General features: G+C 41.1%; 1 protein-coding gene across 1 annotated transcript; it reads right to left on the bottom strand.

Annotated features, from left to right (window-relative positions):
* Nucleotides 1–482: 482 nt before the first annotated feature.
* Nucleotides 483–3,786, bottom strand: LOC311040534 (uncharacterized protein; the record flags this gene model as incomplete). Its single annotated transcript, XM_084050865.1, has 5 exons — nt 3,690–3,786; nt 2,628–3,020; nt 2,258–2,338; nt 1,449–1,505; nt 483–538 (listed from the first exon to the last, which is right to left on the bottom strand). Exons 1-5 carry the CDS (start codon nt 3,769–3,771, stop codon nt 483–485), a joined length of 669 nt encoding a protein of 222 aa, XP_083906991.1. The 5' UTR covers nt 3,772–3,786.
* Nucleotides 3,787–20,381: the final 16,595 nt, after the last annotated feature.

The following is a 20,381-nucleotide window of genomic DNA, read 5'->3' on the forward strand; positions in this document are numbered from 1 at the left end:
TAATAACCTAACCGGTCTGTCTAAGTGATGTAACTAACGTCTGTTTATACCATAGCCTGACGCTGACTTAATGAACCAGCGCCAGGTCTATCTGTAACTGACCATGTAACTTATGTATTCGATTTATGTATTATGTGTGATTTAGTGAATAAATATCTAAAAGACAACTGATTTGAGTGATTAGCTTAGAACACCAACCTCTCTCGACCCCCTTTTTCATTGGGCTTTAGCAACCGTAGCCACTGCTCAAGGCAGGAAGTACGTGATTTGCTACAAAAGTGAACAACCAGGCCTCCTAAACATGTCTTCAATTCTCAGCTTTTTTGATGTGAAGCACCCACCCATGTGTTATGAAAGCTCTCTACAACAAATGATGAGTGCTGACGTTGTTTTTGTTGTCACAGCGAGGTGTCAGAGGTCAAATACGTTGAAAAAACATTATAACAGACCTAGTCAGTTCTGCATGTTATAGATAGAAACCTTTAGGACTTGCCTTCATTTCCATCCGCTGATGAAGTCACTTCTGTCTCTTTGCCTCCTGAGTAGAGAAGAAAGGTTCATGTTGTTACAGTCAAGTTAAGAAATCAAAAGCAGCTTCAGACTAGTTTATATACCATTATTCTGTTGGTTTTGCTGTTTGAGGATATAAATATGTTGACAGTGAACTGTCAGATACCAACCACCAAAAGGTCACTTCACATTGTTATAGAGTTTAGGACCGTGCGCGCGCACGCACACACACACACACACACACACACACACACACACACACACACACACACACACACACACACACACACACACACACACACACACACACACATTTTATTGCATATTCCACATTTTATTGCAAGAGTTTTTGAAAATAGCAGATCTACAAGCTCACACCGCGTGAGAGCAGGGCAACGGGCAATGGTAGCGTGGGGAGCACGTGCTCTCTGTGGCTCCATGCTTTAGGCTCCAGTGACACACACATCCCACTCACAGGTAAAGTAAAAAATACTGTGCATCTAGAAAACAAACACATTATACACAACACATTATATACACACCGTTTGTATTAAACACTTGGTTTACCCGTTTGCTAAGATGGCTCCTGTCTGCCTTGGCCTACTGCCAGTGTGCACGAGCAATATGGGGCTTATCGGCACAGTAGTTTGCGAGATTATTCACGCACACACAGACAGACACACACACAGACAGACATACACAGACAGGGGCCAAAGCATCTCTGCGCCTGGCCTTATCAGCCTGGTGGAGATAACAGCACTGCGGGTGCTCATTTAAAACATGATGTCTTTCATTAACAAATTGAAAGAATGACACGTACAGCTCACAGCCTTTTCATAAAGACAATGTTTTATAATTATTATTATTATTATTATTATTATAAATTAATTGAAGGTTCAACTCCATACATAGTGCTAAAATAAAGTTCTAAAACTCACCATCAGGATTAACCCCAGGCTTAGACCCACATGAACCCAACACCTCCTTAAAATGATCTGAAATGAAATTCAAACACATAATAATAACACAATTCAAGTCAGATCACAAGTGTGAATATTATTTGATCTTGGCGTTCAGGTCCTGCTCAGCACATGAGAAGACAACCATTTAAGAGCAGGGATATACACCATAGATTTTCAGGCCGTTATGCAGTCTAAAAATTGAGTCTGATCAGAGCAATGGTCACAGAGTTACGGCCATTTGAATTGTTAAACACTGCTGCAACACTGCTTTAGCACCCCGTATGTAGGTTTTTTGGTGTGAATATTCTCATAGCAGACCCCTGAACAGTGTTTCGGTCAAGTTTGGTGCGAATTTATAAGAACAGGGCACCTGTGGCACCCAGGGGACTTGTCACCGTGACGGGTATGACTATTCTCATGAAAAGTCATCAAATATCTTGAAAAAGTTGAAAGTTGAAAAAAGTTTTTAAAAAAAAGATCTTTAAAAATGTAGTTTTTCTGCGATTATACAAGCTGGCAGGTCATTTTTACCCAAAGACAACACAAGGGTTAAATAGACTGCCAAATTGGTCAGCTGCTTGACACGTCACACATCGCCCACATAGCGGTGCTCATGCGGGGTATAAACCTCTCGAGTGCATCTAACTGAACTACAGCAGTTCACAGGCTATGCATCGTACTTAACATAACAGTGATATGAGGTTTCAGCTGTTGGCTTGTTTGAAGTTCATGCACACACGCACACACACGCACACGCACACCTTTAAATCACAAGAGAAACTTACCACGAAATATCAAACCCAGCATCACCGATACCAATGTTAAAACAACACCAATAATACCTCCAATAGTCTCCAATGTATTTCCTTAAGAGAAAAAACAAAAAAAACAAAAACTATTTCGTTACTGGGTGTAATTTGTCAACAGTTAATTGTCTTTGCAAGGCAGACTATGTCACAGTTTGTTGCAGAGACAACAAGAATTACCAACACGTTTCAGCGTGTTCAAATGTCTTCTTCACTGTGCTCCATAAAGACATACGGTACATGAGACGTTTTATGATTCATTTGTTAGGAGCCATAATACGTCAAAAGGTCAACACTGAGCCCTGTAACACTGATTGCATTTCCAAACATTGTGGAGTAAAGTACATACCTTTTAGATAAAACAAATTGTAAAGGGGATCACTCTGCTCCACACTGACTGGGTTCTTCATTTCACAAAATACATGTTCAACCTTTCTCCCTTCCTCATCGTTGACGATAATGAACTGTTCAGAGCTCTGTCCAGATTCAGACACCATCCATTCCCCTTCATCTTTCTTCCAGCGATAGGTGACAGGACCTGAATCAGGATATGGGACAGGAGGGACAGGAGGGAAAGGACCTGGGACAGGACCTGAGACAGGACCAGGATAGGGGACAGGACCTGAATCAGGATAGGCGACAGGACCTGAATCTGCGATGTTCCCTCGACAGACCAGTGTGCAGTTGGTAGATTGAGGTGAACAAGGTTTCCTGATATCCACAAATGGCTTTGGGACTTTCTCTGTTGGGTGAAAAGAATGAACACAGCTCAGAATTAATGGTGATGTTGTCTCCAGACTGCAGTTAGAACATTTTGATGTTGGCTCAGGCTGTGTGATCATCCCCAGGTTAGGACTAAACCCATAACCAAATTGCAATGAATCGTTTAATGCAATTAAAGGAACTGGACCATCGGGGACTACGAGACAACTAGACCAAGTCCGGAACTTTGTAAGTCGGGAATGCATGCTCCACATGGTTATTAAACATCTGTTGTACAGTACCACTTGTACCCGTTCTCTGAGTACCTAGTGCAGTACCCACTAACATACAACTTATGACGGATGCTCTCTCACGTTATTTGCTACAGACTCAGATTTGCTGCATTCTCCAGATCAGGGACTAACATAATCAGTTTCATTATACCTTACCTTCTTCCATTTTCTCACTCCGTTTCTTGGTCTCTCATAACATGAATCACCATCACTAATTATTGAACTGGTGCCTAAACATAATATGTTTCACTTTATTAACACCTACTCCCTCTCTGATATGAATCATATAACATTAAATGTTAAAATAGGTTGCTTTTAAAATGCAAGTGCACGTTCTATAGTGTTACTAGGCTATAAAATGATAGATGTAGAGTGTTATACTTCTATCATAATGTCCTGGAACATTTCATACTTACTCATCACTGTAATCTTGTGAATATTGTTCTGCAGTCGACCGTTTACCTCCACAGAGTACACTCCACCGTCTTCTATGTTCATGTTGTTGATGATCAACTTTCCAGTTTCTTTATTCAGTTCTGCGCGGTTTCTATAAGTCCCATAGTAATTCACAATATGATTAGGCCCAAAAGTATCAAAGAAGAAATCCATTCCTGCTGGAGCATTGTTCTGATGAGAGTGAACTGATACTGAGTCCCATTCTGCTACATTATTGGGCCCATGTTTCCACAGGATGCCAGTGATGGGTTCAGTAACGGAGTTGGTATCCGGAAGCAATTCAAGGATTCCTCCCAATGGTCTGAATGCCACATTTTCTGTGTAGAGATAATAATAATAAGGGTAATAATAATACTAATAATAATAATAATAATAATAATAATGATTAGGCCTGCAACTTTCTTTTGTTTATTGTTGCATTTTGCTCTATAGCCTTATTCCTTCCAGCTGCAATCATGCAGGGGTGCAACCAACATAATAGAGCTGATATTAAGAATTAATCTTCATGACTTCTGTTCCAACATCGTACTGTAATAAAGTGTGTTACTTATTGAGAGGTCACAGGAGACAAGAATTACCAATACGTTCTTTCAAAAATGTCTTCTTCACTGTACTTAACACACACACATGATCAATTTTATGATTTCTGTGTTAGGAGCCAAAATAACTGTTAAAAGGTCAACATTATGCCCTGTAACACAGTGATACAAATTCTACACTTTGACATACCTATTATATACAATGGGTTGTTAAAGGGATCACTCTGCTTCACACTGATTGAGTTCTTCATTTCACAAAATACATGTTCAACCGTCTTCCCTTCCTCATCGTTGGTGATAAACCAGCTTGCAGGATTCAGTCCAGACTCCATCCATTCTCCTTGATCCTCTTTCCAGCGATAGGTGAATGGGAGAAAAACTTTGCTGTCCCCTTTACAAACCAGGGAGCAGTAGGTAGATTTCAGTGAACAAGGTTCCCAGAGAGCCACTGATGGTTTTGTAACATTTTCTGTTGGGAAAAAAAGAATGAACACAGTTCAGAATTACTGGTGATGTTGGCTCCAGACTGCAGTTAGAACATTTTGATAAGGAAAACACATGTTGGCTGTGTGATCTTCCCCAAGTAACGGTTACGGTGCAGATAGATATCTAAAATGCTCCCCATTACTCTTGCATGCAAAGGACAAGCTATTTTCACTGGGTGGCAGCCAATCACATTGTTGAATGTGACAGAGTAGCAACCACAAGACAAGAGCAACACGACACCCCTTGATACTGACTGAAACGAGACAATATGTTTATCATGGATATTATTCACAGCTGAAAGTCAAACATTAACAGTGCAGAAAAGTTGCAGCAGAATAGACCATTTGTAATGCACTTTTAAAATGTAAGACGTTTAAAGGATCAGATCGTATATTGTCATCACATCTGAAACAATTTTAAATGTAACTGGAACAATCTGAGATCTATGTGAGCATTTTGGACTTCCATTGCTGCCACTCCTTATAGTACGCCGCTTAGGCTGCCGGTAATCAAAATTGACTCACGGCATACTCTCTAGTTTAGACCATTGGTTCTCAAAGTGGGGTCCGGGGACCCCCAGGGGTACTTGAGGGAGTTCCAGGGGGTCCCCATGCTAAATGATAGATAGGCACCAAATTGACCCTTATGTGTATGTAACTCAGAGAGTGTACAAATGGAACCAAATGCACCCTAACGGGTCCATTTGGTTCCATTTGTACACTCTCAGAGTTAAATTAACATTGATTTTCCCATATACATTGTGGTCCCAGAGATAGAAATGCCATTAAATGGGGGTCTGTGTAGCCCTAATGCATGTCAAACTGGGGGTCCTTGAAATTAAAAAGGTTGAGAATCACTGCTAGAGCCGTAAAAATCTTCTCTTATGGGGTCATACTGTATCTGGCATATCTTTTCAAATGGGGGTCCGCGGGCTAATAAGTGTCAATTTGGGGGTCCTTGACATGAAAAAGTTTGAGAACCACTGGTTTAGACCATAGACTGACTGGTAATCATTCTTTGTTAACTTTAGTCAAAGCATATCAATTGCCACCCTGTAGCCCCAAACATGGTAAAGGTTTGGGCAGAATAATAAAGATTGAGTGAAGAGAACATGAATTGTACTCACTTGCTAGCGAGTCCACTAATGAAGCACAATACATCCTCATTATCCCTCACAGGAGGACACAATGTATGCTAACTGGTAACTTCAACCTTGTACATTTTTGTACTAGGTAGTCCGTTTACCTCCACAGTTTACCTCCACCACCTCAGGACATGAAGTGGTGGCACCCTCAGCACCCCTAGTTCCTGCGGAACCCTACTTCACAGAACACAATGCATACTTACTGATCACTTCAACCGTGTACCTCGACCGCCAGTGATCGTTTACCAGCACATCATATGCTCCACTGTCTTCTATGGTCATATTTTTGATGACCAACTTTCCCGTTTCTTTATTCAATTCTGTGCGGTTTCTATATGTCCCATAGTAATTCACATTAGGACCATACTGTTCATTCCATATTGTCACGTTCCATTGACACAGGTCAGAGTCAGACAGTATTCTTTTCCACAGGATGCGATTGATGGGTTCAGTGACAGATTGCACTCGTTGCAGGAACAGGGGAGTATCTGGAAGCAATTCAAGGATTCCGTCCAGTGGTATGGATTCTGTGTGGATAAAATGATTTAAGTTAAGTTGAACAGTTGAAAAGTAGTCAGTAATGAGATAATAGAATGTAGAGTTTAGCAGCAACAAAAACTAAAAAGGGGCAGTCAGCTGCAACGATGCAAGGGAATGATGCAAGTTGGAAATGCATGCCCCACCCCGTTATGGAAACCTGTTGTGCCCATTATCAGAGTACCCGTTGTCCCTGCCTGTTTATCTGTGTCCCTTTTATACCCATATATGGAGATTTCTGTATATGTCTGTGGTCTGTCAGTGTCTTTTTGAGCGGTGTAGCCGCTCCTATAAGTGGGGTTGGGACCCATCCGTAGCGAAAGTATTTATTTCCGTCGCGAAAATTTGTCTTTCGCTGTACTGTGATTGGCTGATTGGCTGTGACGTACTGTGATTGGCTAGCGAGACGCATGATGAAATTAATAACCTATAAATAGCACAACGAAAAATTACTTTTTTTAAAAAGTGAGCTTCCAAAACTTATCATCACTGTTTTGTGCTTTTAAATAACACCGCTCACTTCACACTGGGTGTGATTTTTTATGTCAATATGCAGTTCCGTGTCAGGTATGAAATCATATTGATGATATCAGGGTAATACATAAATGAGGATTTATCAATATTTTTTGGGAGATCCACTGATGCTCCTCCCACTTGGCGCATCACTCCCTCAGGTGTAATATGTACGCCAATTTTTAAATCAATTGGTCCCACATATCGGTCGGATTGGTGGTTCTGAACAACCGGATCTCCATTATGCCTATATAGCCTACTGTATAAGGGCATCACCGGGCACAGCACTCCCTCGGGTCCTCAATGATGTGTGCACCGAGTTTGAAGTCGAGCGGTCAGACTTTCAAGATACGTGAACTATGATGCATACACAGACAGATAGACAGATATTTTGTGCATTTATTGGACGAATAATGTGACAGGTTTATTAGCATCAATATTCGTTCATTCGCAACCTCCTGTGTGGGGACACAAGGTGGTGTGCCACCTGGGGGCGCACCCTCAGCACCCCTAGTTCCTGCGGAACCCTACTTCAGAGGACACAATGCATACTTACTGATCACTTCAATCTCGTACCATGACTGCTGGTGACCGTTTACCTCCACAGAATATCGTCCACTGTCTTCTTTTCAGTCTAGTTGATCAGTTAAAGCAGTTGGTAATGAGACTTAGTAGCATGAAAGGTTTTGTAAAAATATGAATGTCGGACTAAAACTAAACTAAAACAAACCAAAACTCAAACTCAACACTCAATCTTTACAGTAGCACACATTACAGTACCCAACAATACATACAGCAGGAGTAAAATATGTGTCAGTACGCAAACATACTGTATGTGGCTTGCCCCCATTTTGTTTCGCGGATCACTGGCCCCACTCGTCTGGACCCCAGCGAGGCAGACCATTCGGCCCGTTTGGTGAGAACAGACTAGCACCTAATATTATGTTAAGAAGTAGTGAGGCAAAAAACTGTTACAATGAGGGAGGCTACCTGTCTAAAGTGGACTTGAGCCACGAGAGGCACCGCCAAGCGAGCTCAGGCGAGTGAGTCGCTGTGCCGAATGTTGCAAAGTCCGCTTCAGCTGAATCAGCACCGTTCGAGTTACGTCCCAATAGGGACCGAATCGTAAGTCATCGCAATAGATATGATAATCCTTTTCATAATGACAATAATATTGTATACTATTAATATAAATGTGTTGGGGGCTCAAATCCAAACCAAGTAAAATCACAAACTGCTCAAATAAAGATCTCAAACTCACTCACCTTCATAAAAACATGGAGACCATCTAGACCCTCCGTCTTCACCTTCTGGAATTAAATCCAAACACAGTGACAACATAAATTAATAGTGATGTACTGTAACATGACAGTTCTTTCAGCTGTTTTGGGACATGTACATGTACATTATGCATAAACATGCTGTGGCAAACCATGGGAAACAGGGAAAACAGCCAAGCTAATCCAATACAAGGCATGGGATCCCAAGCTCAGGGTGGGGGAGGTGACAGATGGAGTATTCTATCCAGTCCAGGTTTTGCCGCCACTGGGTCAACCCGTTCTCACTCCCAAGGCGTCATATTTTGCCGCTCTGTCAGAGCCTTGAAAGTTCAAGTTTTGACATGGCGACGTCACAAGTTGACAAAAATATGCCTAAACCTAAACCTAACCCTAATCCTAACCCTAACCTAACCAAAACAAGACCAGGAGACCTGGTTCTGCCAGACCCAGAATAAATTCCCATTACTTTATAAGATCAGAGCACTACATCACGCCGGACTTCGCATGACGTGTCAGCCGGTGTCCCTTTTATGCCCATGTATGGAGAAGAAAGGGACAGACCGAGGTCCCTTTTATGCCCATGTATGTAGGCAGTCTTATTTACTTGGATCCTGGGCGACTTTTATACAGCCGGTCTTTTTAGCCCATGTATGGACATTATGGTCGCCCATGTATGGACGAAACGTTGCAGAGCCTCATGTAGGCCAGACCCTGGGTCTGGCAACTATATACCTAACCCTAACCTCACAAAAACTGTGCGGAGAGAGAAATAAATAGTCGATCCCCCGGTAAGATTTGATTACGGGAGGTCGCGAGTACTAGCTAAGCGCTGCTACGGGGTAAACCACAGGGGAGCTGGTCAATACCCTTATTTGAGTAGTGTTTGAAGCTCCAATATGTGCCTTTAGTTTTTGTAGTCTTAGTAGTCCTATAGTGACGCAATAGGGAGTGAAAATGACAGAGCAGCAATAAATGACGCCTATGTGTGAGAATGTGTGGAGTGGGTGCATGACACTGGTCACACCTGAAGCCAATCAGCCAATCGCTTTTTTCAGCCAATCACTTTTTTCACTTTTTTCAAGAATGTTTTTGAAAATAGCAGATCTACAAGCTCACCACGCGTCCGTATTGTGAGCTTGTAGATCTATTATTTTCAAATAGCCGATTCGTATAAATAGGTTTAAAGTGCTCATGTGGCCTTATTGCTTCTTTTGGGCTTGTTTTCATAGATCTGGTTGCTTATTGATCTGGTTGCTTATTTCTCTCGCAAAATGGCAACACTGGTTGGAGGATAAATGCAAAAAAATATTCGGCTGAGGAAAATTGTATTCAACCATCCACCTGAGTAGCATTATTAAAGTGATAATGATGTTAGGAGACGAACAAAAGCTCTCATTCTACACTGCGTTAGACTCAAGATGAGATCAAAGCCTATCTAAGGCGCAGTCACTATCTGACTTTTCTCACTCTACCTAAAATAACAACGTGGTGCAAGACAGTCACAAATACATTAAGAAATTACACAACATGGTCACTGCTGGTGTAAATGATAACTGCGCTGGTTTTAAACTAGCAATTTGCATCATTTTGCATTGAATGTAAGATAGGACCCATAGTAGTCATTGAAGTAAATGTTGGACACATTTTTCAGAATCCACCTATCTTCCGAACATTCCAAAACATGACCAGTTTTAAGGTCAATACTGAGCCATGTAGTGCAGTGATTCAATTTCAACTCATTGTGGAGTAACAAACACGTACTGCTGGATTCGTCTTTGCCGTCCCCCATCGCATCTCCTTCTTCTTCTGAAATGAAATCCAAACACAGTGACAACATACATTAATAGTGATGTACTGTAACATGACAGTGCTTTCAGCTGTTGTTTTTTGGACATATACATGTACATTATGCATAAACAATCTGTGGCAAACCATGGGAAACAGGGAAAACAGCCAAGCTAATCCAATACAAGGGATGGGATCCCACGCTCAGGGTGGGGGAGGTGACAGATGGAGTATTCTATCCAGTCCAGGTTTTGCCGCCACTGGGTCAACCCGTTCTCACTCCCAAGGCGTCAGATTTTGCCGCTCTGCCAGAGCCTTGAAAGTTCAAGTTTTGACATGACGGGACGCCATGGCGACGTCGCATGTTGACAAAACTATGCCTAAACCTAACCCTAATTCTAACCCTAACCTAACCTAACCTAACCAAAAATATACCTAACCCTAACCTCACAAAAACTGTGCGGAGAGAGAAAAAAAAAAGTTGTTCCCCGGGTAAGATTTGATTACGGGAGGTTGCGAGTACTAACTAAGCGCTGCCAAGGGGTAAACCACAGGGGAGCTGGTCAATACCCCAGCTCCAATATGTGCCTTTAGTTTTTGTAGTCTTATAGTAGTCCTATAGTGATGCAATAGAGAGTGAAAATGACAGAGCAGCAATAAATGACGCCTATGTGTGAGAATGTGTGGAGTGGGTGCATGACACTGGTCACACCTGAAGCCAATCAGCCAATCGCTTTTTTCAGCCAATCACTTTTTTTCAGTTTTTTCAAGAATGTTTTTGAAAATAGCAGATCTACAAGCTCACCACGCGTCCGTATTGTGAGCTTGTAGATCTATTATTTTCAAATAGCCGATTTGTATAAATAGGTTTAAAGTGCTCATGTGGCCTTCTTGCTTCTTGTTTTCATAGACCTGGTTGCTTATTTCTCTCCAAAATGGCAACACTGGTTGGAGGAAATGCAAAAAACTATTCGGCTGAGGAAAATTGCATTCAACCATTCACCTGAGCAGCATTATTAAAGTGATAATGATGTTAGGAGACAAACAAAAGCTCTCATTCTACACTGCGTTAGACTCAAGATGAGATCAAAGCCTATCTAAGGCGCAGTCACTATCTGACTTTTCTCACTCTACCTAAAATAACAATGTGATGCAAGACAGTCACAAATACATTAAGAAATTACACAACATGGGCACTGCTGGTGAAAATGATAACTGCACTGGTTTTAAACTAGCAATTTGCACCATTTTGCATTGGGTGTAAGATAGGACCCATAGTCATTGAAGTAAATGTAGGACACATTTTTCAGAATCCACCTATCTTCCAAACATTCCAAAACATGACCAGTTTTTAGGTCAAAACTGAGCAGTGTAGTGCAGTGTATTGCAGTGTAATGCATGTAGTGCAGTGATTCAATTTCTACTCATTGTGGAGTAACACATACCGTCTTTATAGTATTTCGTATAGTATTCAAAGGGATCACTCTGCCTCACACTGACTTCATTCTTCATTTCACAAAAGAATTTAGAAAATTGCTTCAAGTCTTTATAGGTGAGAAGCAACCTTTCAGGATTCCGTTTTGGTGTCTCCCATTCCATGTGGCGATCATGCCAAACTAAACGCCAGCGATAGGTGACCAGACCTGTATCTTTCATAGCATCATATTCTTGGAGGAGACCTGAATATTTATATACGCCACAGACCAGTGAGCAGCACTTAATTGTACGTGAACACCTTTGATCGCTGGTCACCAATGGCTTCGGGACTTTTTCTGTGGGGGGAAAGAATGAACACAGTTCAGATTTATTGCAGGTCTGCAGGTGACATGCTGGGGGGGGGGGGGGGGGGGATTACGACACCCAACAGGAATGATGATTCCATTCCACCCACTTTTTCCTGAGGATTTAGTTTTTCACCTCAGGTATCACTTGCAATGCACCTATTGTTAAAATAAAACTGAGTTCCCCTTACATAAAAACCTATTGGCCATGTTAGATTGATTTAATGTGTGAAAAAATATATTGTTCACAGGACACGCATACTTACTGATAACTTCAACCTTGTAAGTCTGGCTGAGCAGTCCGTCATTTACTTTCACAGAATATTCTCCACTGTCTTCTATGCTCATATTGCTGATGACCAACATTCCAGTTTCTTTATCCAATTCTGTGTGTTCGTTAAATGTCCCGTAGTAATCCACATCAGGACCAAAGCCTTCATACCATCTTGCCACCTTATTGGGGCCATGTTTCCACAAGATGCTTGTGATGGATTTGGGGTTAGTGTCTGGACGCAGTCGAAGGGTTCCTTCTACTTGTATGTATTTCACATCTTGTTGATGTGAAACACTGTGTGGAGCTGTATGGAGAAATGTTTTTTTTTTGTTAAACCTTCCAGTGTGAATGAATAGACACTGATTACATTTGCCTGCCACTTCAGATTAGAATTATAATTTGATGTGGTAGGCCAACTAAAAACGCACATCTCGCACCATCCCGCAACAATAACCTGGAGGAACATGGGTTGAGCGCGGTTGCATGGAGTAAGAGAGAGAAGAGTACAGCAGTCAAAATTAAGTTGAAAACGTCAACGATCAAAGTAGGAGATAACAAAGCAAAAGAAAAAGAAGGTGTGTCATGCTTTACTTTAGCTTGATAGGAACATATATAGGAACATTATGTCTAAATGCAGATGAGGATAATGTAATTTCGCCAAGTAGCAGTGAGTGTGATTAACAGTTGAGTCTCCTCTAATATCCATTCAGTTGAATGGAAAGAATAACTCAGACCGAAGTACTATACAGAGATTTCAAGAATATATTGTTGATGAGAAAATCCCACCAGATGCACCTCTTGCCAATAGAGGGCACCATTTTCTTAAGGGAACAAGCAGTTGGACTATTTCTCGCAAAATGGCAACACTGGTTGGAGGAGATGCAAAAACAATTCGGCTGAGGAAAATTGCAACTTCAACCATCCACCTGAGCAGCATTATTAAAGTGATATTGATGTTAGGAGACAAACAAAAGCTCTCATTCTACACTGCGTTAGACTCAAGATGAGATCAAAGCCTATCTAAGGCGCAGTCACTATCTGACTTTTCTCACTCTACCTAAAATAACAATGTGGTGCAAGACAGTCACAAATACATTAAGAAATTACACAACATGGGCACTGCTGGTGAAAATGATAACTGCCCTGGTTTTAAACTAGCAATTTGCACCATTTTGCATTGGGTGTAAGAGAGGACCCATAGTGGTCATTGAAGTAAATGTTGGACACATTTTTCAGAATCCACCTATCTTCCGAACATTCCAAAACATGACCAGTTTTAAGGTCAATACTGAGCCATGTAGTGCAGTGATTCAATTTCTACTCATTGTGGAGTAACACGTACCGTGACATTTGTCTTTGTCGTACCCCAACACAGCATCTTCTTCTTCTGAAATGAAATCCAAACACAGTGACAACATAAATTAATAGTAGGGTTGCCAACATCCAGAACTGGGGAAACGGGACACATGCACGCGCGCAGCGTGCGTGCATGGGTCCCTCGTGCGCGCGCGTGATTTTTTTCGGGTTTCCCGCGGATAAAGTTACTTTTTTTGTTACTTTATTTCGGTTTTAGGGTTAGGGTTAGGGTTGGGTTAGGGTTATGTGATTTAATTATTTTGGGGGAGCCGTGCCCACCGGAGAAAATCTCACACACACACACACACGCACGCGTGCGAGCACTGTGCCTGCCCTGTCAACTGAGCGGTCCTAGCGTCCTTCGCATACAGCACACAAACACGCAGCCAGACACACTGCATTGTGCGCAAACAGAAATATATATTTTTATTTTTTCCTTTACACCGGAGTCCGGGACAAACAAAGTCCCGTACGGGACACGCCCCTTTTGGCTCAAATACGGGGCGTCCCGGCTAATACGGGACGGTTGGCAACCCTAATTAATAGTGATGTACTGTAACATGACAGCGCTTTCAGCTGTTGGTTTTTGGACATGTACATGTACATTATGCATAAACATGCTGTGGCAAACCATGGGCAACAGGGAGAACAGCCAAGCTAATCCAATACAAGGGATGGGATCCTACGCTCAGGGTGGGGGAGATGACAGATGGAGTATTCTATCCAGTCCAGGTTTTGCGCCACTGGGTCAACCCGTTCTCACTCCCAAGGCGTCATATTTTGCAGCTCTGTCTGAGCCTTGAAAGTTCAAGTTTTGGGGACGCCATGGCGATGTCGCATCTTGACAAAACTATGCCTAAACCTAACCCTAATTCTAACCCTAACCTAACCTAACCAAAAATATACCTAACCCTAACCTCACAAAAACTGTGCGGAGAGAGAAAAAAAATAGTCGTTCCCCTGGTAAGATTTGATTACGCGAACTAAAAACGCACATCTCGCACCCACTATACCGCAACAATAACCTGAAGCAACGTGGGTTGAGCGCTGTTGCAACATGGAAGAGTACAGCAGTCAAAATGAAGTTGAAAAAGTCAACGATCAAAGTAGGAGATACAAACAAACAAAGCAAAAGAAAAAGAAGGTGTGTCATGCATGCTTTACTTTAGCTTGATAGGAACATATTTATCATTATGTCTAAATGCAGATGAGGAAAATGTAATTTTGCCAAGTATTAGTGAGTGTGATTAACAGTTGAGTCTCCTCTAATATCCATCAGTTGAATGGAGAGAATAACTCAGACCGAAGTACTATACAGAGATTTCAAGAATATATTGTTGATGAGAAAATCCCACCAGATGCACCTCTTGCCAGAAGAGGGCGCCATTTTCTTAAGGAAACAAGCAGTTGGAGATAAAATTCTTGTGTACTTCTGACAAGCTTTTATTTTGGGTCCTTTATTTATATTATTCATAAGGTCACTGCCAGAAAGAGTAAGGATGTAGTCCGGTGTGTGTTATTTTCACAGTTTTTACACAGAAGCAGGAATGAATAAATGAAAGCAGTGTTACAAAGAGAACGTATCTATCCATTTTCATACAGGAGTTTTTATTTTTGTCTAAGCACTTGGATGAGGGCACAAGCTCTTACGGTGCTCGTGAGGTGGGTTTTAGAATAAACATTTAGTTTACAAACATTACTCACCTTCAAGATTTCCCGAGTAATTTGGCAAGGAGGCTCTTCGTTGGTCTGCTGAAAGTGTGAGTGCAGAGCTGTGCGGGAGATTAGCTGTGTACACTACACACGCACGCACGCACGCACGCACGCACGCACGCACGCACGCACGCACACACACACACACACACACACACACACACACACACACACACACACACACTACAATGTGACATTTGCTTGTGAAATTGCATGCAGCTGTTGAGTAACTTTGTAAGCATGTATAACTTAAAATAATTAAAGAAACGTTAACTTACCATGAAACATGACACCCTGCATCACCGATATGACTGTAAGGATGACACCAACACTAATACCTACAATAATACCTCCCACAAGTCTTTTTCCTTAGGAGAGAAGGAAAAACATATTTTGTTTTGCACTTTTCCCCAACTTGTTTTTGCAATCTGCAAAATAAATGCTTACCAACAGCTTCACTTCTTCAATGTGTTCATAAAGGTGTCTAGTAATAACACCCCTCAATTAGTTCCGGCTCAATTAGTCCCCCCCCCCACCAATATACCCTCCGGGTACCCCATATTATGACTACCCATGTCTGTGTCCATCGACCATCTATCTATAGATTTGTGTGGTGTGAATTCACTTTTTAAATGTGATAAGTAGTTAGCGCATTAATGTGATCTATAATGTCTTCCTTTTTTCCCCAAACATTGTTTCATGTCTTTTCAATGTTTTGAATAGACAGTAACAGTACAGTTTAGACAGGGAAGTGGTAAAGAGATGGAACAGACATGACATGAGCTGGACTCAAACAACTCAAACAAGAGCATGCAGTCGGTGACTGACTGACTGACTGACTGACTGCACCACCAGTGATTATTATTTCGACAGCAGAGCTGAATCACTGAATGAGGAGTCGTTGTCAGACCCAGGGCACGTGGTCGTGGACTTGGGATTTGAGGCACGTGGATTTGGGATTTGTCAATACAACAATATACTGTACTTACAAATAAGACCTTTAACTTGTTTTAAAGTAGGGGCCATTCACACCAAGTACGATAACTGTAACTATAACAATAATTATGTGAACGTCCTATAAACAGTAGCATAAAACACTCACTGCGCAGTCCACACAGTCCACACACACACACACACACACACACACACACACACACACACACACACACACACACACACACACACACACACACACACACACACACACACACACACACACACACACATTCTTTAAGACCATTTTTAGACCAAATGTAATACTTACTTTTCTTCATGTTTTGTCGAGCTTCTGGCAGCTCAATCCTGGAAGAATCTGAAATAAAACATGTCAGCATATCACTACAATGATAGCACAGTGCTAAAAGCCTCACACACAATGAATTCTACAAGGTGTGTACTAATATTTGTCTATAGTCAGATAACATTAACTGTTGATTAATTATAGAAAATGTAATGAGTGAATTCATGTGGAGTTGTGTCATGATCCCAGGAATCCAGGGAAAGAAAGATTTTGATTGTATGATCTACGGTTCAAGAGTTAGACGACAAATAGCGGCCTGTCATAGCGCCATCATGTGGCTGTTTTGAAATATTTGGCGAGGAGGTTCTTCATTGGTCTACTGGAGGTGTAAGTGCAAAGTTTCACGCCTATCGGTCCAACTGTGCCAGAGATTATTAGTACCTCGCAATCCACGTACGCGCACACGCACGCACGCGCGCGCACACGCACACACACACACACACACACACACACACACACACACACACACACACACACACACACACACACACACACACACACACACACACACACACACACACACACAATTTTGTCATCTGCAATTTTAACAATTTTAAGTTTGTTTTTATGAAAATAAACCTTTTATCTAACATAACTATGGGTACGTTTTGACCAAAAACACCAGCGATGTCACCAAGGTAATTACACAATGTCTGAAGAGGGATCATCAGAGAGATCAATTTCATAGTTTTTAAGACAATTTTAAGACCAAATGTAATACTTCTTCATGCTTTGTTGAGCTTCTGGCGGCTCAATCCTGGAAGAATCTGAAATAATACATGTCAGCATATCACTACAATGACAGCGCACAAGGTGCTAAAAGCCCCACACACAATGAATTCTAGAAGGTTCTAATATTCTAATTCTAATATGTGTCTATTATAGTCAGATAACATTAACTATTGCTTAATTATAGAAAATGTAAGGAGTGAATTTAGACTGAAAACAAGTGGTACATTGTAAGATAAACATGACCATAAAAGTAGAATTTGAATCACAGTGATTTGGCCTATACCTGACTCTAATGTGGAGTTGTGTCATGATCCAAGGAATCCAGGGAGAGAACGTTTTTGATTGTATGATCTACGGTTCAAGAGTTATACGGAAAATAGCGGCCTGTCATAGCGCCATCATACGGCTGTTTTTAAATATTTTGTGAGGAGGTTCTTCCTTTGTCTACTGGAAGTGTGAGTGCAAAGTTTCACTCCCATCGGTCCAACTGTGCCAGAGATTAGAAGTACTGCACAACAGACACACAGACACCCACACACACACACTTTTTTTTTTTTTTTTTTTAACAATCATCGCTTTGACAGGGTCAGGTGAGGGGATGGGGCTATACCCTGATTTTGCCAAGAACAACCATGGCAATTATTATTGGATGCGACCCTTCAGGGGTTGGGGCAACAGTAAATGAGAGTCTAATAAACAAGAGACAGGTGAAGGCAAAGAATGGGGGCGTATACAAACTTGTCTAAATTATATAAGCACAAAAATAACAATAACACAATAATAAACATAAATGTTCAGATCAGACACTTAGCACAGTAAGGGACCTGGATATTGTAGGGGGCACGGGCCCAAAAAAGGTTATGAATCCCTTCTGAGAGGACCACAGTCCGTTGACGTTTGACCTTTCTTTTTAACAGGGCATTTGCCTCGATGGACTCAGTGATGCCATGTGTGTATGTTTTAACCTTTAATTTTTTTTCGGTGTTTAGCTGACCTTTGATCTGAATTTTATTCATTTAGATTTATTGTTACTGTTTTTTTTCCTGTTTTTAACATGTAGCACTTTGAGATTTGTGCGTTGAAAGTGTGTTACAAATAAAATGTATTATTATTATTTTTTAAATGAATTAGCGTTAACATTAACGTATCTACCCTCTCTTCACTTACCTTCGGGTATAAGCCACTTCAGCAGATCATTCCTGTTCATCTTCTTCAGAACATTCACAGTGATCTTAGCTCCGTTATTAGGATAAGCCTGCATGATCAGACTGACGGTGTTTTTCCTGTCAGCAGTCTCCAGGCGGAACTTTGTGAGTGGCTGGAGGCCTTCCAGGTAAACAGGCAGTTGCAGACGCCACTTGAAACTCTGGAACTCATCTTGATCCAGGGCCTCCAGAGATTTCAACATACGATCCTCAAGTGTTTCCATAGTTGATTCCTGGTACACAGTATGTTAACATCTCATTTTCTTAACGCTTTAAGTGAAGACTGGCCACTATAGCTTTTTGAAGTTGTGTATATCAGAAAAAACACATTAAAGATGAGAAAGAAAAAATACTATCAATTACACACCCCATGAAGCCTTGAATTGATGAAGATTTTTTTCCTAAACATTCCTAAATCAATAATTTGATGACCGGCAGTAGGAGACCCAATTGGGTCTCCCACTGAGTCCCCTACTGACCAATGGCCCGGTCATCAAATTATTGGCTTAGGCAGGCGACGAAAAACAAGAACAAGTGTCCATGAATTCAAGGCTTCATCGGTCGTGTAATTGATAGAAAATACGTTTTGTTTTTTTTGGGTGAATTACTCCTCTATAATGTATATTTCTACATTCAATGGTTCACAAAACTATTTGATGTATATTCACTATATCTATTTCATTTCCATATGGACATTGGTCAGTGAAAGCAAAGCCATATAGATGAAAAATAACTGTTACATTAGATCATGGGACACACAATAATTGAGGAGGCTTTTCTGAAGACCATCTGTACATGAGATCTTTGAATTCTCACAAACAGTGTGTTTTACTTACTACACTGCATATCTAACGTGTAATTCAACGTGCCCGACAATGGCCTTCAGGTAGTTTGGTTTGATCATAAACATACCATGTTATGTGTCCTTTATAGCAGTTTGAATGTTGAGAGATTCCACCAAGTGTCCACTAGATGGCAAACCTTAACCACCTGAGAGAGAAGGAATGGCAGAGAGAATAAGGACAAAGTCACTGTGAGAGAAATACAAACAATATGAAAATAAGAATATATATTCTCCTTGAAGACAATTCTGAAACATTAAAACTCTATAAATGTAGAACTAAAAAAAAGGGCATAATCGGACCGTAGGTCTGCGCCAGGCTGGGTAGTCATCCCAGGGCTGTGTCAGTGTCAGTCCCACCTACAAATCTTTGAAGCCAGCTACAGGCACACATTGTATTTTATTTATTAGGCCTTGTGTGGTACGGTTCCTTATCTATCCTCGCTTTTAGAACCAAAGGTTACTGGACATTCAACAAGTTCACACACATTAGATATACCAGTCCACCTATGAACAGTGAACAAGGAAAGACTGCTTTCAATTATTATGTTCCACACAAATGGGACAAACTTCAGAACTCTCTGAAACTGGTTCGACTGGTCTCCATAGACACTTTTAGGGTGCTTCTTAGGACACATTACATAGTAACTGCACCTGTTTCATGTAACCCTATTATTAATCTGTTTTTTTTTTATTTGGTTCAAATGTTTGTTATTGTTTTCATTATATGTATTGTATCTTATAACTGTACTTGTTCTCATGCTGTAAAAGAGAGCTTGCTCTCAATGGGATTCCCTGAATAAATGAAGGAAAACAAAACAAAAGAAAGAAAGACAGTATGGAATATCAAAACATTGTATCCGCAACAAACAATGGCATTTGTAGAATTTGTGGTGCCCCCTATAGGTGCAATTTGAAATCTATTTTGGCTCCGTGTTGCTTAGAGGTCCCTCAATGTGTGGTTCAAATTTGGAGTAGATCATTCTTGATTCAATGGGCCCCTCCTGCAAACTTTGGAGGCAATCATCAAAATGGAATATGAAAGATCTGAATGATGCATTCGTATCACATGACTCCAGGGACAACGTGTACATATTTGGTGTGTTGGGCTGTAACATGTTACAAAGTAATATAGTACTGTAATATCATTACTTTCATGATTCAAC

Source organism: Gymnoscopelus microlampas (genome assembly GCF_963454915.1).
Source record: "Gymnoscopelus microlampas genome assembly, chromosome: 24".
Classification (NCBI taxonomy): domain Eukaryota; kingdom Metazoa; phylum Chordata; class Actinopteri; order Myctophiformes; family Myctophidae; genus Gymnoscopelus; species Gymnoscopelus microlampas.